The sequence below is a fragment of the Zalophus californianus genome, chromosome 13 (genome assembly GCF_009762305.2).
Source record: "Zalophus californianus isolate mZalCal1 chromosome 13, mZalCal1.pri.v2, whole genome shotgun sequence".
Lineage (NCBI taxonomy): Eukaryota > Metazoa > Chordata > Mammalia > Carnivora > Otariidae > Zalophus > Zalophus californianus.
The window spans coordinates 7,818,582-7,839,382 of NC_045607.1; the positions used below are offsets into that span (position 1 = coordinate 7,818,582).

A 20,801-nucleotide genomic window follows, 5' to 3' on the forward strand; every position below is an offset into this window, starting at 1 on the left:
TGGCCCTCTTCCAGTTGCACTTCTCACCTCCCCCCCGCCCCAGCCCCCGGGATAGGGTATCTGCAGGGCCAGAGGGACATGCCCACCTGGAGCCTGCACCTATCACCTGAGTCCATGCTCTGGGTCCCTGGACACCAGAATTCCCTGCCCATATATGCTGAGCCTCCTCCCCGGGCTGCGTGGGGCTCTTTCTCATCCCATACCCTAGAGGGGGCATAGCATGACTGGAGGAAGCTCCTCCAGACCTAAAGGCTGGGCAAGGCGACTACATGTAGGGGGCGGGCATGGCAGAGCGTGGGCATTTGGGCTGGGTTGCCCACATTTGTACTCATGAAGAGAAGGAGGTGAAAAGAAAGGAGGGTGGGCTGGGAGCTGGGGGCTGCCATCTGTATTCTTATCCCAGGTCTTGCTGATATGAGGGGCAGGTTTGGTGGAAAGGCATGGATCGGAGGCCCAACAGGCTGGGCAGGGCTGATGTCTGCTGTCTCACTGCTGTGTCCCCCATGTCCAGCTCAGGGTCAGTCTGGAAGTCACGATCGGGTGGTTGGGTGGATGGATGGATAATGGAAGGGGGGGAGGGAGGGAGGGAGGAAGGAAGGAAGGAAGGAAGGAGAAATATACATGCGCATGAGCATTTGCTGAGGGACTCCCCCCGCGGGGATAGTGGTGGCACTCGCTGTCCATCTCTGGTTGTTGAGGGGTGTTAGTTCTCTGCCAAACTCCTGGAGGATAGAGTTGTGCCTACTTCCTGTGCCCCTACAAGAGCACAGAAACCCCAGGCTGGGCCCCCAGCACTGGCCTCTCATAATCACAAATGAACAGGGGAGGGGGAAGAACACGGGCTGACCAGGGGCCCTCAGCTGGGGAAAGTAGCATGTCTCTTCTGGGAGGTTCTGGAAGCCCACTCGGTGTCCACTTGGCTAGAGACCATGACTCTGGGATGCCAAACATGGGGGCCCCAGGAGGCAGGATAAAATCCAGGGGCCGCACAATACTAGAACATCGCTGAGCCCAACTCCTTGGTACCCCGATGGGGAGACCGAGGCCCAGAGAGGGGATGCCACAGTGAGGTGTAGCTTCAACATGTTCCAGTTCTTGCTAACTGCTGCCCGCCTTTAACGCCAACCTCGCCAGCCCCCAGACCATGGCACTCCTCTGGGTGAGTGGACAAGGAGGGAGTCACAGGTCGTGAGAGCCAAATCTACTGCTGTATATTTAGCTGGGCACTGGATGCCCCACCTTGCAGGCAGCATCTCACTGAATCCTCACAAGTCTATGAAGTGGGCATATTGCTCAGCCGATTTTCCAGACCAGGAAACTGAGGCCCAGAGAGGAATAGTGACTGCCCAGGGTCACAGGTTAATGACTGAGCCCACATTTGAATTCAGGTCAGTCTGGCTTTGACCCCTTGCCCCTGCCATCCGGCCTGTATGTATCATCTGAGTCTGCTGGGGTGGACAGAGGGACGGCTGGCTCCAATCTGGCCGGCTCCAGTCTGGCCCTAGGAGGGTGGGGGCTGCAGGCAGCCCCACGGCTCCACTCCTAGAAGAATTGCTGGAAGCAACTTTCTATAAGTGGCTACTAGTGTTCAGGGCCTCCTCACCGAAATCCCCCCTTCCCGCCACCAACCGCTGGGCCAACAATGGCATCTGTGGGACACTGGCACAAAAATAGAAACTCGGTCTCCCCCGCCCACCCACTCAGGGAAGGGGCGGGGGTAGGCCTGAATTGGCCTAGGTCGGAGCTGGGAGTGAGGGGCCGGCCAGCCAGCCTACCTCGGCTGGGCTCCCAGAATTCACAGGATGCCATTCGGAAGACTGGGAACTTAGAGGTGGGGGGCAAGGCAGACCCCTTGCTTTGCCTCTGGGCTCCGGGCCGGGGTAGGGGGGGCGGGAGGGAAGAGGGAAGTCAATGTGCGTATGAGTGACTGTGATGATGAGTCAGGGCCATGGGATGGAAATGTTTGCTATGGAAACCCAACTGGGGTTTTCTGGTAACCAGCCAGCCTCAGCTAGGTCTAGGAGCTCAGAGACCCCCGGGGGGCCCAGCTTTCCTGCCTCCCCAAGCTTGCACACTGCTCACTTGCTGTGTATCCCCACCCCATGGCTGCCCCTCCCTGGGCCTCAGCCCCCACCCCCTTTCTGCCCCCAACTCTACCAGGAGGGACGCGGTGATGACTGAGTGATGGGTGAGGAGCTGAATGTCGTGATAAATGTCCCCACAAAGTTCCAGTCTCCTCATGCCCTCACTCTCGGCATGACCCGACACTGACCTCCACTTCTCTTTTCTAACTTCCTTTATCTAGAGCCCCACCCTGTCCTACCAAGTGGGGAGACTGAGGTACAGAGGAATAGGGACAGTTGCCGAGCAGCAGCAAGAATGGAGGTTCACAGGGCTCTTTCCTGTCAGCTCCGAGGCCGTGCTCCCTGCTGCTCTGTCACCCGCAGTGCTCTCGGCCTATGGATGCCCGCGAAGGGGCAGAGGATGGACCTCATCCACTGCAGCCCATCAGCAGCGTCTCCAAACCCCAGCGCCCATCTCTTCACTGTGTGTGGGGCCCCAGAAGTCACTCCCCTGGGTGAGGACAGCTAGGTGGGGCTGGACAGTGATGAACTGAAGGGAAGTCCAGAAGAACGGGGTTGAGAGGGAGACATGGTGCAGGAGAGGTCTGGGGGCTGTGGGCTTCACTCTGGTCCCCGACTTCGCCCCCAGCAGATCCCTGGGTAGTTTCCCTCCCTAAGCCTCAATTGCTGCATCTGTAAACTGGGAGGATACCTAACTCTGCTTCAGTGAAAACCCATGTAACACGCGCAGTCCAGGGCCAGGCACATGGTTCACAGGTCGAACCATGTGAAATTACTGATATTCTGTTGTTTTTTTTTTTTTTGACAGCTTTATCCAGATAACGTTGGCCCATTTAGAGTGTACAATTGAATGGTTTTTAGTAGATACACAGGGTTGTGCAATCCTATTCGATTGTTCGAGCTAACGGTACATACGCAATCGGGGTAAGAAGGTGGGGGCAGGGCCATTCTCAGAGATTCTCAAAGATTCTCATTCTCCAGGATTCTGGCAGGTCGGCTGTACCAGGCCTTTCCCAACACCACCGACGTGGGTCTCCCTCTGCTCAGGTTAATTTCAGGTAGTCTGCCAACTATACTTCAATTTTTATTTATTTATTTATTTATTTATTATTTTTTAAAAGATTTTTATTTATTTATCAGAGAGAGAGAGAGAGCACACAAACAGGGGAAGCGTCAGGCAGAGGGAGAAGCAGGTTCCCTGCTAAGCAAGGAGCCTGATGCGGGACTCAATCCCAGGATCCTGGGATCATGACCTGAGCCGAAGGCAGACGCTTAACCAACTGTGCCACCAAGGTGCCCCTATACTTCAATTTTTAAATAAATTAATGAATTAAATGAAAACTTCAGATAATGATCATAATCCTGGAACAAAACGTCGGTTCTGACATTTAGCTTTGTATTTCATGTTTTACCGAAATATATTAAATCCAGTATTTAATTTTAATGTGTTTAGAATGCATAAATATTTCTTTTTTTTTTTAAGTTTTGTTTATTCAAGTAACCTCTACACCTAGCATGGGACTCGAACTCACAGCCCTGAGATCAAGAGTTGCACGCTCCTCTGGCCAAACTGCCAGATAACCCTACGATTAATGAATGTTATTAAAAATTGATTTAAGGGGCGCCTGGGTGGCTTAGTCGTTAAGCATCTGCCTTCAGCTCAGGTCATGATCCCAGGGTCCTGGGATCGAGCCCCGCATCGGGCTCCCTGCTCAGCGGGAAGCCTGCTTCTCCCTCTCCCACTCCCCCTGCTTGTGTTCCCTCTCTCACTGTGTCTCTCTCTGTCAAATGAATAAATAAAATCTTTAAAAAAATTAAAAAAGATAAAAATTGATTTAAAAAGATGTTTCGAAAACCAAAAGGTTATAAAACCCATCAAAAACTCTAATTAATAAAAAATATGAACTTGCAAAACATAAATTTGAAACCTGTATTATCGTTCTATAAATTCACATAAAAATAGTGATCCGAAGATAGGCAATGTCAATAGCTCACTAAAATAAAAAAGTTACTTGTAAAACATTGAAAATGAAATCACATTATTCGCTCTTTTGTTTTAAAGAGCAAAGTTACAAACAAAGAGTGACTACGGTGTCATTATTGACTAACGGAAATACTTCTGGGCAGATTTTTCCAGTGGCTGAAACACTCTCTCTTGGCTCTGTGACATCAGCTGGGGAAATGTCCAGGAGATCATTGGAAGTGAAATCTAAAACTTTCCACTGATGTCTTCATCTTGAAATACCTCTCTCCTTTTTGATAAGTATGAGGAGACTTGGGGGGTCAGGTTTTCTCTCTGTTGTAGAGGCTGCCCGCTTCAGAGAGCGGCTAGAGCTCATTGCTCTCCGTGGAGTGTTTCCATTCATCTTTGTCCTCATGAGTCTGTGGCAGGGCTCCCGAGGTCTATCCCTGCCTGTCCGCTGGTTCAGAAAGTCTTTGAGTAGAGCTGAGGTTGTTCGTTCTTTCTTTCTTTCTTTCTCTTTCTCTCTTTTCTTTCTTTCTTTCTTTCTCTTTCTTTCTTTCTCTTTCTCTCTTTTCTTTCTTTCTTTTCTTTCTTTCTTTCTCTTTCTTTCTTTCTTTCTTTCTTTCTTTTTCTCTTTCTTTCTCTTTCTTTCTTTCTTTCTTTCTTTTCTTTCTTTCTTTCTTTCTTTCTCTCTCTCTCTCTCTCTCTCTCTCTCTTTCTTTCTTTTGATTTATTTATTTATTAGGGCTCCTGGGTGGCTTGGTTGGTTAAGCATCCTCTCTCTGTCTCTCAAATAAATAAATAAAATCTTTTAAAAAATTATTTATTTGAGAGAGAGCACAGCGGGAGGGTCAGAGGGAGAGGGAGAGAGAGACTCTCAAGCCAGAGGCCATGCTGAGCACACAGCCCGACACAGGGCTTGATGTCACAGCCCTGGGATCGCGACCTGAGCCCAAACCAAGACTTAGACACTTAACCAACTGCACCACCCAGGCGCCCCTGAGGTTGTTCTTTCAATAGAGCTTTGCCTCGGGGATCACTGTGTCCTTTTCCTTCTTGGGAATGAGGAGGTGTAGAAAAATCTTGGGGGGCTATATTGTCAGAGCAGAGGCCTGCCTGATCCACATCCTAGCTGTAGGCATACTTGCTGTGTGATCCTGGGCAAATGACTTCACCTCTCTGTGCCTCATTTTCTCATCTGTTAAGTGAGAATAATGGTGCCTGCTTCTTGAGGTTGTTGTGAGGATTAAATGAGTCAATATATAAAGCACTCAGAGGAGCCCTGGCACATAGTGAGCACTACGCAAGTGTTAGGTTTTATTGTTACTGTGGATGCGGTGGTGGTGGTGGTTATGAAGGAGTTCTAAATGCACACACCATGATAAATTAACACTTTTCATGTGGTAGGTACTTCTCAGGATGTAATGATTTCAAGTTCACAGTCTTATATCAAAATGATGGTATTATATCAACAAAAACATGGGCATTTTAGTACTTTAAACAAGGAAGGCAAACAGGAATGCAGGAAACTGGGAAGGGGTTGATGCCTCGACACGTTGCTGAGGACCAGAGAAAGGGCACAGGGTACTGTCCAAGTCATGCAGATGCTCACAGGCCTGGCATACAGCAGGTGCACCACAGAACCGGCGAACTTTGATCTACTGTTGGATAAAGTTCAGGCTTCTTGCAATTTTTAAAAATCTCTTTGGATTTGATGAAACCAATTGCCTTCATCCATTCAGCAAATATTTTTTGAGCATCTCCCACTGGCCAGGCACAGTGCTGGGCCCTGGGAGGCAGGGGCAGCCCAGTGGGGCAGGGAGAGAAGAGGGGAAGCTGCTGAGGAATGAGTCTTTACTACTGATCCGGGTGGCACAGCCTGTGCAGGCCTGACTGGTCTGTGTGTGTGTTTCTCCTGTCCCCACCCTAGGAGGTGTCAGAGCTGGAGCTGACTATCCAGAAGTCCAAGCAAAATGACAGTCGGCCCCGAGAGGTGCTTCTGGTCCTCAGTGCGAACAAGAACATGCTCCTGCGGTTACAGGCCCCAGGAATCCCACTCAACCTGGCCTTCGTGAGTGTGTTACCTCCAACTGTGGGCTGAGGTTCTGTCCATGGGAGGCTCCTGCTGTCTGTCTCTGTGGGCCAGGCTCTCCTGCCCCAGCAACCCTGCTTCTCTTTTTCATTCTGACATTATTCACTGTGACATTATTCACCTGCCTGGTGAATCCCATGGGGCCCTGCCTGAGCGAACTCAGGCAGCAGAGTCTGGGATGAAGGGTCCAAACCCAGATGTGGGAGTCAGGTTAATGGGCAACCCTGGCCAAGTCCAGTCCTCTTGCATAGCTGTCTTCCCATCTGCCCAGTGGCAGAATCAGATCCAGTGACCTCCCATAAAGTAATCTTGTCACTGTCTTTGAAAAAGTTACAAGATATGTTTGAAAATATTTAAGAACAAAGGAAAAGGAAACCTAACAATGTATTAATTGTAGTTATGGCAGGGACATGGGAATAGGAGAGGCATTTATTTATTTGTGCTTTACACTTCGTTGAATTTGCAAGATTCGCTCTAATGAACATAGCCTACGTTGGAGAAAAAATGTTTTGCAAAAATTCCAGTTTTAAGTGTCAGGCAGTTCCACCAGAGAGAGGTCAACAGGCTGGGACCCACAGCAAGGGGTGGGGGTCAGGGCTGGAGGAGGTGGGGTGGCCTGTGGGCACTGCCTTCCCCACTGGAAGGCCCTGGGAGGTGGTCCCCAGATGCAAGCAGCTGCTGTTTACAGCCAGAGAAAGCAGAGGGCAGGGGTGGGGGCGGACGGCAAAGCTAACAAGGGGGGAGAGAAACAAAAAAAATGGAGCTAGGAAGAGCCAGCTTGTTGTGGGAGGGACAGATGGACAGACAGACTCTCAGAGAGACAGAGAGAGGAGGAGGAAAGCTGGAAACCAAAGACAGACCCAGATCCAGGGCTGCCTGGGTGACAGGCCCAGAGACAGAGAGAGGTTGGGGCTGGGGTGAGGAATCCAGGCTCGAAGCAGGCACAGCAGAGACAGAGGAACAGGGCCAGGGAGCCACGGAAGCCAAGCAGGAGGGCAGAACTGGACCAGCCCCATGTGGAACTTCCCTCTGTTCCCAGGGGGATAAATTGAGGCCCCGTGGGGAGCCAGGGCTTGCCAGGGCTCCTCCTCCCTCTTAACTCTCCCGCCCCCCCCTTCCCCTTCCCGTTCCTGGGCCCTGCAGGCAGGGATCTGAGCCCTGGTGGGGCCCAGGGTGACGCAGGGAATATGAAACACAGGGCAGAAAGGTCGCAGCAGCTGCCAGCTCTGGTCTGGGCCAGGCCTTCCTCCTCCTCAGAGCTAAAAATAGTCGGGCAATGGGGGCGGGGCACTGTCGGAGCTGCAGGGGGTGAGGAGGGGAGGTTACAGCTACCTGAAGGGGGGCGGGGACTCCACCAGAGGGGTCACAGTTGGGTTTGCAGCTTGGGCCTATGTCTGACCCAGCACCACGTGCCTGACAAAACGCCTCGCCTTTAATCCCTGTTACATCCCCATTTTACAGATGATGACCCTGGGAGTCAGACTGGGTAAAGGTCCCTAACCTCCTCCCGCTCTGAAACACTGCCCAGCCCTTCCCTCGTGGGGTCTGAGTTCCTCACCCAGGCGCTCATCACTTTGCCCCCTTATTTAAATCCTTCTCCATTCTAGGGGCGCCTGGGTGGCTCAGTCGTTAAGCGTCTGCCTTCGGCTCAGGTCATGATCCCGGGGTCCTGGGATCGAGCCCCATATCGGGCTCCCTGCTCCGCAGGAAGCCTGCTTCTCCCTCTCCCACTCCCCCTGCTTGTGTTCCTTCTCTCGCTTTGTCTCTGTCAAATAAATAAATAAAATCTTTTAAATCCTTCTCCATTCTAGGTGGACCATTCTCTGGTATCTTGTCTACTGCCACTACCAGGCAGTCCCCCTTAGTATCTAGCCTGAAGCCCTTATATTGCTGTTGCTTCAGAGCGATGCCCCTGGCTTTGAAGATGGAAAGCTAAGGAACTCTGAGTCTGGGGCCCCAGTAGAACACCTCTTTCAGGAAGTCTTCCCTGTTCCTTCCACCAGGGTCTCTCCTTGAGCCCGGGGCAGTAGAGGCGGTGAGGTGCTAGAGCCATCCACATTCCCATTCCTGTGCATCCAGAGGCCTGTCTTGTTCCCTTGCTTCTGTTAAATAACACCCTTTGTCTTCTGTTGTTTCAAGTGACTTGAGGCAGGACTAGTTTCTGGATGGCAAGATTCCCCAGGGCAGAGACAATCCCCGTTAGTCTTTCATTCATTCATTTATTCATCTGTTTCTTCTTTCCTTCCTTCCTCCCTCCCCTTGTGCAGGGAGGACCCGCTGTGTGCTAGGTATGTGGGTAAAGCTGACGTGTCAGGAAAGTCAAGTATTTCCCAGTGCCTACTATGTGTCCGGCACCATGCAGGGATAGGCAGGGCAGACGCTGTGTCTCACAGACCCTAGCCACATGATGTCACAAGTGTGGGTGGTATGAGTAAGACTGTGGAGGGGTGGGGAGGTGATGTTTGGACAGCTGGATGAACAAGGATGTGTCTCCATCCGGCACCAGGTGTGGAAGGGCTCTGGGTTGACTTCAGATCTATCAACCTCAGCATTCTCAGCCCTGCCTCCTCTCAGCCAACTGGCTGCCTCCCCGAATTACCTCCCAACCTCCTGAATGGCCCTCGGGCCCTCAGCACCCTGAGCCTCCCTGTGTCTTCCTAGAACCCCAAACTGATCTTCCAAGGGCACCCAGGAGTCAACACGACACAGCTGCCACCCTTCACCACCCAGAAGCAGTTCCTCGACTGGGCAGAAGCGAAGGGCCCCATTGCATCTATTGCTGAGCTGAACGACCCTCAAAGCATCCTCCTCCGTCTGGACCAAGGTCAGCTTCGCCCGCAGCTTCTCTGAGCTCAGGACTCAGCTCTGAAGAAATGTGAATTCTCCTGGCCCATTCTCAGATGTGGACACTAAGGCTCCAAAATGGGATGTGATTTGCCCCAGGTCACATATAACAAGTCAGTGCTCTATGGGGAGAGTAATTTTTGGCCTAGAAAGCAGCACTTTTATTTATTGCGCCCCTACTATGTGCTCAGTCCTATGCTAGGCATTTGGGGACTCTGTGCAGACAGACCCAGATCCTGCCATTCTGGAGCCAACACTGGTGAGGAGATGACAGTAAATATGTACACAGATGAATAATTCCATAATTGAATAATAATTGAATAATTGCAATTCCATATAATAATTCCAAAGTAATTCCATAATTTCAAAAATTCCATAATTTCCGGTCATGGTAAATGCCATAGGAAAGAGAAAAGTGAGGTGAGGTGCTGGTGGTCGCAGGGTTGCACACCTAACACGTGCCATGGGTTCGTGCCTTTATTAACCCTGTGTCCACAGATGAGGAAACAGGCCAGGGGGCTTGCCCCCAGTCACATGGCAGTAAGTGATGGAGGGGAGATTTGAATTCAGGTCCTCCCAGGCACCCCACTTCTTTGCTGCTCCATCCTGCCCACCCCCCCTTTACTGTGGGTGAGGGTGGGCCTCTGTATTAGTGCCAGGCTTTTCAGGGAGGGAACTGAGGTGCGCTTGTCCCCACAGCCCAGAGGGTACCATCCTCCTGCAATCTGGAACCCCTCACGGACATGGGCCACACTCTCGAATGGAGCCCGCTCACTCGCGCCTCTGTCCGGGGCTGCCGTTTGGAAGGTGTGCCTGGCCACAAGGAAGCGCACATCGTGAGGGTCCTGCCGGGCACCGAAGCCGGGTAAGGGTGCCCGCCCCCGCCCACATCAAGCCCCGCCCACATCAAGCCCCGCCCACATCAAGCCCCGCCCATCCCTGGCTGGGTAAGAGTGTAGTTGCCGCCACCTTAGCTCTGGGGCCTGCCCCTGCGGGCCAAGCCCCGCCCACTTCCGCGCCCCTCCCGCTGGCCTACAGTGACCAGGTGAAGGCGCTCAGCTGCTGCCCACCTGACCCAGGCCTAGTCCCCTCCCGACCAGTCTCCATCAGGCCCCGCTCAACCCCACATTCCTGCCCCGGGCTGACGCCAGGGTCTGTCTCCCCGCAGGCCCCGGACAGTGACCGTCAAGGTGGAGCTGCGTTGTGCTTCAGGGGATCCCGACGCTGTGCTTATCCTGCAAGGTCCATCCTACGTGTCCTGGCTCATCGACGCCAACCACAACATGCAGATCTGGGTGAGTCTTGCTCTGCAACCCAGACAGCCGGGCGCAGGCCTTGCCAAGGCTCTCCGGAGAGAAAACCCAAACTCCTGGCATCAGCCCCCCCAGCCCTGAGCCCTTACACACCCACTCCCTTCCTCTGTGCACTAGCCATTCTTCAAACCTTCACCCAGATGGTGCCTCCTTCACGAAGCCTTCCATCATCCCCTAGGAAGGCCCCTACCCCAACCCACAGGGCCAGGGAAGATTCCTGGAGAAGCGAACTGCAAGCTGGTTTGAAGGACAAGCAGGAGTGGGTAGATGACGGAAGGTGGCCCAGGGGGAGGAAGCAAGTAGGAGCAAAGGATAGAGTGGCACCGAGGCCTGGCATAACCCTGGCTGGCCCTGGTGGCGCCCCTGCCAGGCTGCATGCCCCCCTGACTGTGTCTGTGGCTCCCTGCTCTGTCATTAGACCACTGGTGAATACTCCTTCAAGATATTTCCAGAGAAGAACATCCGTGGCTTTGTGCTCCCGGATACACCCCAAGGCCTGCTGGGGGAGGCCCGGAGACTCAACGCCAGCATGGTAGCATCCTTTGTGGAGCTCCCTCTGGCCAGTGTCGTCTCACTGCAGGCCCACAGCTGCGGTGAGCACCCTCTTCCCCTCCTTTGCCCTCTCCTGGGATCAGTGGCCTTGGGACTGCTGTGTGAGCAGGGTCGTTGCGGCAGCCGCAGGCGAGGACAGTGAAAGTCGTTAGTTAGGGAAGCACTTGGTGCCCAGTGCCCAGGGAGCACTCAGTGACTTGCCCGCTGGCCTCTGCTGCCCGGCAGGTGGTGGGCCGCAGACTTCTCCCCCACCCGTCCGGACCACCCCTCCCAAGGAAAGCTGCAACCAGGAGCTGCTCCTGTCCCTGATCCAGCCCAACTGCTCCAAAGATGTCATGACTGTGGTGCTCAAGAAAGATCTCATCTCGGTAAGGGAACCCCTGGGGACATGGGTAGCTGGTCCTTCCTTTAGGCCAAGAGTCTTGGGGTCCTGATTCAGGCAGGGAGACAAATCCCATCCCTCTGCAAGCCTCAGTTTTTCCACCTGTGAAATGGGCTTGATAATGGTAACTGCCGTGCAGGAAGAATTAAATGAGGTCTGACACGCTGAGCCAGATGTGGTGCACAGTAAGTGCTCAGCAAACAGGTACTGGTCATCATTAATTCATCCTAAATGCAGGCTGAGCCCGCTGGGCACTCAACACGATATCTATACAGTATGATCTCTGCCCGACTGAAGAACAAGGGTATTTACTATAAGAATAACACTGGATTTTTTTAATTTTTATTTTTTTAAGGATTTTATTTATGGAGTGCCTGGGTGGCTCAGATGTTAAGCGTCTGCCTTCATCTCAGGTCATGATCCTGAGGTCCTGGGATCGACCCCGCATCGGGCTCCCTGCTCAGCGGGAAGCCTGCTTCTCCCTCTCGCAGTCCCCCTGCTTGTGTTTCCTCTCTTGCTGTCTCTCTCTGTCAAATAAATAAATAAAAGGGTTTATTTATTTATTTGACAGACAGTCACCATATAATGGGCACTCTTCTGTGTCTTGCTTGTTACACTCAGTGTTATAGCTTTGAGGTTTAACTGTGGTGTTTTATTTATTCCATTGAGTTACTGAGCTACCGTTCATTTATCCATTCTACTGTTGAGGAGCATTGGGGTTGTTTCCCATTTGAGGCGACTAAGAATGAACGGCTGTGTACCTTCCAGTACAAGTCTTAGGTTGACATAAACACTCATATCAACTAGGTACATGCCCAGAGGTGGAGCTGCCGGGTCGCTGGGCAGGCAGAGGTTTAGCCAAATAATTTCGGGGAGCAGACAGACCAAGCAATCCCCAGTCCACTCGTCATGTAGGAAACGAGAGCAATTTTTTTGAACTTTTTATTTGGAAATGATTTTAAGCTCACAGAAAAGTTGTAAGAATGAGAACAGTACAAACAGCCCACTTGTACACCCTTTGCTCAGATAAAATTATTTCATATCATGGGGAGATATATATCCCTATATATATACATCCATTTGCATGCATATCGCAAGAATGTATAGATAGAAACACGTAATGTAGGATTATATATGTGTGTGTGTTACATGTTATAACATTCACACATGCAGGGGTATGTATATATGCTTGTATATAACTTGTTCTGAACGATTTAAGCATCGACTTTATACCTCATGGTTCTTTATACATAAAGACTCCAGTGTGTATTTCCTAAGCATAAGGATATTCTCCTACATAACAACAGTACAGTTAGCAACTTTGGTGGAATTAATGTTGATTTAATAGTTTTATTTAATCCACCACTCATTTTTTTTAAGATTTATTTATTTGAGAGAGAGAGCACAAGCAGGAGGGGTAGAGGGAGAGAGAATCTCAAGCAGACTCTACGCTGAGCATGGAGCCTGACACAGGGCTTGATCTCATGACCCTGAGATCACGACCTCAGTCGAAACCGAGAGTCACTCCCTCAACTGATTGCGCCACCCAGGCGCCCCAACCACTCATATCTTACTGTGTGTTTTTTTTTTAAAGATTTTACTTATTTGACAGAGAGAGGGACAGCGAGAGAGGGAACACAAGCAGGGGGAGTAGGAGAGGGAGAAGCAGGCTTCCTGCAGAGCAGGGAGCCCGATGCGGGGCTCAATCCCAGGACCCAGGGATCATGACCTGAGCCGAAGGCAGACACTTAACGACTGAGCCACCCCCACCCACATGCCCCAATGCTGGTTTTTTTTTTTAATGTGAAAAATTAGAAAAGAAAATCTCAACCTTCCTGCCCAAAGACCGTGGCTACCAATATTTTAGTTTTTCTTTCTGGAATGTGTCCTCTGTGTATTTCTTATATGGTGTCATCATCTCCAATGCACTTGTCTCCTGCTATATTCACCTACTGTATTTTTAGAACTTTGACATAAGTACTTAATGTCACTTTAATAAGCACAAATTATTTCATGGTATTGGCATGCTATAAAGACTTGTACTGGAAGGTACACAGCTGGCTCCCTTGTTAGACATTTAGGTTGCTTCCAATTGTGCGACATTATAAATACACAGAAAATATCATCATGCATTCTTTATGTAGGATTGTTTTCTTAGGCTAGATTTCCACACTAGTGAGATTGCTGGGTCAGAATGCATGAATATTCTGTAAGTTTTGATACATGTTGCCACCCCACTTTCCAAAAGAGGATTCCAATTTTCACTGCCAGTTTAGGAGAGCACTTTGATTTCTCTCTCCAGACTATTATTTTTGTTTAAAAAAAAAAAAAAATCTTTGCCGGGACGCCTGACTGGCTCAGTGGGTGGAACATGCGACTCTTGATCTTGGGATCATGAAGTTCAAGCCCCACGTTGGGCGGCAGAGCATGCTTAAAAAAATAAAAATAAAAAAAAAATAGAATTTTAAAAATTAAAAAAACCTTTGCCAACGTGAGAGGTGGGACATGGTGTTCCATTCTTGTTTCAGTTTATAATTCTTTGATTAGTAGTGAGTGTGGGCATGACTCCATGTGACTTATAGTAACCTAAGGCTCTTTATCAACGTAGCTCAGTATTTTTCTTGATGATTTTTATAAGCATTTTACATAAAGAAAAAAAATTTGGGACCGTTTGTCCACCATTCTAATTTGAAATAATTTATCCTTATTGTAATTCTAAAGTTGGGCTACAGTGATTTTTGTGTTTAGGGACATTTTAAAACACTGGGCCATCCTAGGTGCCCATCTTCCCCTGTGTGATTTCTCCTGGCCTGAGGCAGGAAATCTCAGCCAGAACCTTGACAAATCACCCATGACCTCAGGGATCTTTAGAATGACACTTAAATCTGTACTTAAGTGCACATGGACGTTTTTGGGGGCTGTGGGGTACAGGGGCGATATGAAATATCACCTGTCTGCTACCCATCTCTTCTCCCCCTCTACCTCCCTCTGGCCCGGCAGGTGCCAGGAAGTGGAGGAGACAGTGCAGGGGCAGCATTAGTCGGCATGACTGCTGCCCAGTCCAAATTAAAAAACAACAACAACAACAACAAAACCCTGCCATTTTCTCTGAGTACAGCATCCGTATAGAAGAAAATACAAAAGAAAAGGGTCTGAACAGAATCACCCCAACACGGAACATTCTGCCCTCTCATTGACTTAAGAAATGGGGTCAGTGTGCAGAATTTGGATCCCAGGGTATGTGTCACTGGGGCTTCACCCAGAGTCATTTTTATTTGGTGGGCTGTTATCTCCTAAGGTGTTATCTACCTGAGGAGGAGTGCAGTCAGGGTGGCATTCTGGAGATGTGAGTTAGCTGGATTCAAGTGGGAACTCCAACAGCTCACTCAACTCAAAGACGCCAAGATTCTTTGATCCTAAGAGCATGACTGAAAAATTCTAGGATTGATTCTACTTGGACAGGAGATAACAAACTGTGGCCCTCTGCGTGTTTTTGTAAATAAAGTTTTATTAGCATACAGCCACACCCATTCATTTACGTACGTTCTGTAGCTGCTTTCAGGCTCTGGTGGCAAAGTTGGGTAATTACAACAGAGACCACATAATCCACAAAACCTAACAGATTCACCATCCAGCCCTTTATTGGAAAAATTTGCCAACTCTGGATCTAAGAGTCTAGGGCTCTTTTTTTTTTTTTTAGTTTATTTGAGAGAGAGGGAGAGAGTGGGTTGAGGGGCAGAGGGAGAAGTAGACTCCTCGCTAAGTAGGGAGCCCAATGCAGGGCTCCATCCCTGGACTCCAGCATTGTGACCTGAGCCAAAGGCAGTCACACAACCGACTGAGCCACCCAGGCGCCCCCGAGTCTAGGGTTCTGAGACTGGATTATGCTGGTGGGATCACCATGCCCCTGGGGCTGTGGGCAATGATTGTATGTAGAACTCAAATGAGTGTTTTTAGTATGTCTGCATTTATTCTAATTACACACATTAGGAGAAAAGTAGCAAATCAAGCTCATGATGTCACAGATATTATTGCTTAGGACAAGGCTAAGTACAAAAGTGAGTGTAGTTCAGGAAAAGTATTGTCTTAAATGGTGTGGTCTGATAAGATCTCACAAAAATGAAGAGGGGAGGAGAGGAATGGCTGTGACTCGGGAGCCCTGAGTTCCGTCAGTCCTTGGTGCTGGGGTGTGAGGGACAGGCTCCAGAAAGCCCCACACTTCCTGACGGTGCCCCTCCACTCCAACCCTGGCCCAGACTCTGAGGTGCACCATCACAAGCCTGACCTTCTCGGACCCCAGCTGCCAGGCTGAGGACAGAGATGACCAGTTTGTCTTGCGCAGCACCTACTCCAACTGTGGCATGAAAGTGACAGAAAATGTGGTCAGGAATGAGGTAAGAAAAAGGGCGGGTGGGAACGGTATCGGCCAGCTTAGCTGGTGCCTCCTTGACCTTCCAGGCCAGTGGGGCTTTGGGAGAGGGGGCTGTGGTGCTCAGTAGGAAGACAAGCTTACTAGCCATTGGCTGCCTCAGTGCCCCCATCCATAAAATGGGTGTGTTGGGTGGGATACCCTCTGGGGTACTTCCTGGCTCCAACCTGTTCCTTGGCTCTTTTTCTGCAGGTGGTCGTCAACCTCTTGTCAAGCTCATCATCACAGTGGGTGAGATGGGATGGTTACCATGCTAACCCACCTGGTTCAGGGTCCTGGTGCCCCTTCCCGGCCTGGGAGGGAAGCAGGCCTCAGGAAACTCAGGCCCCGATCCTGGCAGGCCATGTTATCTGCAGGGTGCCTCAGCCTCCCCTTTTGTACAAGGGAAGCAGCACTGTTCCGGGTTCCATTCTCAGCCTCTCAAGCCAGAATGTTCTAGTACATACTGGCTGTGTGGCCTTGTGCAAATCAGTTAAGCTTTCTGGACCCAAAGGCTGTATCTGTAAACAGGGGCCTAAAAAAGGATCTCCCCCATGGGGGTGCCTATGAGCAGTCACTGATAGGACACATGGGAAAGCATTCACCCAGGCCTGGCACAGAGCAAGTTCTTGATAAAGATTAGCTTTGTTTTAAAGGAGGGTCAGGCAGCAACTCGGGACCATGGCTCACGCTCCCACCCCAACTCCTTACCTTTCTAGCCGGGTGCCTCCCAGACTGACCCTGCCCCCTTATCTCCCACAGAAGAAGGTGCACTGCATCAACATGGAGAGCCTCTCCTTCCAGCTGGGCCTGTACCTCAGCCCACACTTCCTCCAGGTCTCCCACACCATCGAGCTGGGGCAACAGGGCTTTGTGCAGGTACTGGACTTGACCTCTCAGGCCTGCCCACTCTTGGGATTCTCAGCCTTTCACCGTACCCTCAGTAGAGGGGAGGTGTGCACCGAACTCCCCAAAGGAGGGAGCCGGCAGGGTACATGGCAGAGGGGAGGGACAGCACAGAGACACTGGGTGGAACGTCCCCTCCTCGTTTGCTCTAGGCGGACCCAGGACTCTCCTTCCACCGCCAGGGTGGAGCCTCAGAATGGATCTAGCGTATTTCACGAGGGCCGCATTGAGTAACTGACCATGCCCCATCACTCTTACCTACCCATGTAGGTGAGCATGTCCCCATCAATCCCGGAGCTCATGCTCCAGCTGGACAGCTGCCACCTGGATCTGGGGCCTGACACGGACACCGTGGAACTCATCCAGAGCCAGACCACCAAGGGCAGCTGTGTAAGCCTGCTGTCCCCAGGCCCTGGTGGGGATGTGCGCTTCAGCTTCCTCCTCCGAGGCTACATGGTGCCCACACCCACGACTGGCACCCTCAGCTGCACCATAGCCTTGCGTTCGAGGAGTTTGTCCCCGGTGAGTGGGGCAGCAGCTTCGAGGGTGGCTTCGGGTCTAGGGTTTCCGGGAAGGGATGCGACAGCCCATGATGTGGGACCAGCTGGTAAGGGGCAGAACCAGACTGGTGTGTGGCTTCTGGTTACCATGGCTGCTCCTTCTGCCACCCTCCAGCCTTCTGATGGCTTTGCTGGGTATCGGACAGTAGTAGGATTTGCAGCTGTGTCCACCCACCCTTCTACTCTCCATCCTTCCTTGCTTTCATCAGTCCTCCCGTCCATCCTTCCATCCACTCATCCTTCCACCATCCATCCTTCCATCCTTCATGCGTTTCTTCCATCCATCCATCCCTCCCTCCTTCCACCCACCCACCCTTTCTTCCTTCCAATCATGCATCCTTCTACCATCCTTCCATCGGTCATGCCTGCCTGCCTTCCATCCACCCTTATCTCATCCCCCTTCCATCTGTCCTCCTTTTCTTCCATCTATCCATCCTTCCATCCGTTTACCCTTCCATTCATCCCCCTCCATCCACCCTGCCTTCTACCATCCCCCCCAGCCATCTATCCAGTCCCTCTTTTCCACCCGCTCATCCATTCATTAGTTGATACTTCTCATCATCCCACCCAGTCATTCATCCATAGTCCTTCCACCATCCCAGCCAGCCAGCCTCCTACCATCCCAGCCAGTCATCCACTGATCCATCCACCCAGGAATCCATGCACCCGCCCATCTTTCCACGTGGTACGGTCACCAATGTCATCGCATTCAACAGGAGATCTCCGCAAAGAGGGTTAAGATAAAGGACGCAAAATTCTGATTTTTCTCCTTCACCATCCAGTGGGGAATCCCTGTCCTCAGGCACACAGCCTTGGACACACACATCCCCAGGTCCTGGCACACACAAGGGTCTCCAGGATTAGAAACTTTTCTGGTTGTATGAAGCTAGGCAAGCCTTTGGGGCCACTCCTGAGTGGGTCTTCCCCCTCGGCATGGGCCTCTGGGCTAACCTGACTCATCTCTCCGAGGTGTTCACAAGGGTCACAGATGCAGTGCAGAGTGCCCCTACAACCCTCATGGGATTCAGGAGCCTCCCAGGGAACATCCTAGTAGCAGCCAAGCGTTGTCCACCCAACACCCTCCCTCAGCATGGATCTCCCAGGACTTGCCCAAAGGCTCACAGCTAGAAAGTGGTGGGATAGGATCCAAAGCCAAGGCCCCAGGGCGGGTTGTGGCAGGCCATGGTCACAGAGCCAGGGAATGAGCCCAGTCACTGCCTCCTGCAGGCTGTGCTATCCACCACTCTCTTTTCCTCCGCCAGGACACCCACAGGACTGTCTCCACGCGTCTGAACATCGTCAGCCCTGGCCTGCCTGGTGAGTCTCTCTAGGGTTCCAGCGGGCTGAGGCCAGATGTGGGACCTGATGGGTGGCCCAGAGGGATGTAGCACAGACACATGCAGGGAGGACCCCAGAGAGAGCATCCCTGGGAGGAGGGGCAGGAGGGCCCCCAGCAGCCTAGTGTAGGATCCATGCTGTTATCTTCTAGATAGAAAGCCTTTGCTCTTGACTACCTCATGGACCAGATGATCCCAGGCATTTAGGTTTCCTTAATCCCCATAGTTGTTAGCTACCTTGCTTAGGGTGGGGGTAGAGGTCCTGGAATCAAATGAGGCAGAAGGCACGCTGGAGCGGGGCTGGCCTCACCTTCTTAAGGCCCCCAGTGTGGAGGATGCTCCTTCAGCCCAGCACCCTCCAGCCTCCTTTTGTATTCCCTGTGGGCCCGGGCCCCCAGCAGACAGAAAAGGTCACTGATACTGGGGGTAGAGGTCAGGGGCACCTGCTTCCTTGCCACCGTACCTGGGTTAGGATAGAGCCCTGACCCCAGCCCATGACCAAGAGAGCAGGGCCAATTACCCCATTGCATCGATGGGAACTCAGTGTCCAAAGGGAAGCCCCCAGTCACCCAGGAGTCAGGAGTGTGGATGGAATGAGGCCTGGGAAAACCCAAGAGCAGAGCTGAAGAGCCCTCAGAAGTACTCCGGCCCATTCCTACCATAGTAGGAATTCCTACCTACCCACTCCCAGGCCCCGCTTACTTTTAGCTCAGATTATACCATCCATTCTCCCTAAAAGTGCATCTCCGTCAGCCTTGGCAGGCAGAGGCATGGCCCAAAGGCCTGGCTGGGTGGATGGTCAGAACAGCCGTGGCTCAGTGCCAGGCATGGGTGTGATGAATCCAGCTGCTAGATGAGAAGACTGAGACCCAGGGAAGTCAGGGTCAGTGGCCGAGCTGGGACTGACGCCCAAACCTGTGCCCCTGGCCAGCACAACAAAGTGGGGGCCTAGGGAGGGGGCCACAGCACTGACTGCAGCCATCCTTCCCTTGCGTGCGCAGACAAAGGCCTTGTCCTGCCCGCCGTGCTGGGCATCACCTTTGGCGCCTTCCTCATTGGGGCCCTGCTCACCGCCGCACTCTGGTACATCTACTCGCACACGCGTGAGTATCCCAGGCCCCCACCATGAGTGCTCAGGATCCCTCTGCCACCATCACCAGGGGGGAGCCCGGGGGAGCCTCTGGGGGAGTGGGGAGCCCTGGCCGGGGCCCTGACCTCCGCCCCTGCCCCCAGGTCCCCCTGGCAAGCGGGAGCCCGTGGTGGCGGTGGCTGCCCCGGCCTCCTCAGAGAGCAGTAGCACCAACCACAGCATCGGGAGCACCCAGAGCACCCCCTGCTCCACCAGCAGCATGGCGTAGCACCCGGCCCGGAGACCTGGGGGCCCCCCAGCCAGCGCTCGCCCAGCAGGAGAGACTGAGCAGCCACCAGCTGGGAACCACTGGCCATGAACTTATCCCGGGACCCCAACCCCTCCACTCGACCAAGGATGGACCATGCCCTCTGCGCCCACCCCTCCTGCCTCCCTCTCAGAGGCCTGCTGCCAGCGGAGGCACCAGCTTGGAACACCTTGGGGTCCCCCCACCCCACCCCACTGAACCTTCAAACCCAGTGGGCCCGGACTACAGCTGCCCAGGACCATGGAGAGAGAGACCACTGCCCTATAAGTCCACACTGTTGTAGAAACCGAGTCCCTGTAGTTTTCACCTGGATCCAGCACCTGGTGACCTGGGCTAGGTGGGAGGGAAGAACTCAAAACAGACTCACCCAGGCCTCCTGCACAGAAACAGAAGAGGGCCAGCCCAGAGCCACCTGGATCTGCTCCCAGCGGCCTCCACACCTGGCCTGGCACTACTCTGGCAAGGGAAACAGAAGCCTAGGGGTGCCCAACCTAGGCAGAGGGGAACCTAGCTCCTCCCGCAACTGTCACATGGAGACCCCCCCCCCCCCCCGCCACACACACACACACACCCCCCGAGGCAGGCATCTAATGGGAAGTGGCCCTACTGTCTGGCCTCGACCCACCCCTATATACTCACCACCAATAAATTAGACCATGAAATCCAGGCTGGGCTGGGCAGGGACAAGGGGCAGGAAGCCTAAAATGGGTGGGGAAGTGACAGCTCTGGGGTCAAATCCTGAATCTGCCACTGAATTGGCTATGTGACTGTGGCCAGGTTCCGTGGTTTGTTTGAGCCAGCCACAGTTCCCTCATCTGTCACAAGGTCTCTGGGGGAAGGTCTGCAAATCCGTGTCTGGCCTGTGGCCAACGGACCTGAGTCCAGTGTTCTGGCTGCAGACAGACCCCTGGAGGCTCAGGGGCCGGGGGGGGTGGGGAGCAGCGGCTTGTCCCAGGCCCTACA

The 20,801-nt window shown here is 52.4% G+C and overlaps 1 protein-coding gene across 5 annotated transcripts in view; it reads left to right on the forward strand.

The window, feature by feature from the left end:
* The window catches only part of ENG (endoglin), a 33,289-nt gene extending 12,517 nt beyond the window's left edge, over positions 1–20,772 (forward strand). For 3 of the 5 annotated variants that reach the window (XM_027614817.2, XM_027614819.2, XM_027614821.2), the window contains exons 3-15: positions 5,978–6,118; positions 8,801–8,963; positions 9,683–9,848; positions 10,152–10,278; positions 10,715–10,889; positions 11,074–11,216; positions 15,487–15,624; positions 15,852–15,890; positions 16,401–16,517; positions 16,815–17,066; positions 18,367–18,421; positions 19,443–19,544; positions 19,790–20,772. In XM_027614817.2, coding sequence (XP_027470618.1) covers positions 5,978–6,118; positions 8,801–8,963; positions 9,683–9,848; positions 10,152–10,278; positions 10,715–10,889; positions 11,074–11,216; positions 15,487–15,624; positions 15,852–15,890; positions 16,401–16,517; positions 16,815–17,066; positions 18,367–18,421; positions 19,443–19,544; positions 19,790–20,121 — 1,950 coding nt within the window. In that variant the 3' untranslated portion in view covers positions 20,122–20,772. Of the gene's footprint in view, positions 1–5,977; positions 6,119–8,800; positions 8,964–9,682; positions 9,849–10,151; positions 10,279–10,714; positions 10,890–11,073; positions 11,217–15,486; positions 15,625–15,851; positions 15,891–16,400; positions 16,518–16,814; positions 17,067–18,366; positions 18,422–19,442; positions 19,545–19,674 lie in introns of all 5 variants that reach the window. The other 2 variants (XM_027614818.2, XM_027614820.2) reach the window with 2 other exon arrangements.
* The last annotated feature ends 29 nt before the right edge of the window (positions 20,773–20,801 follow it).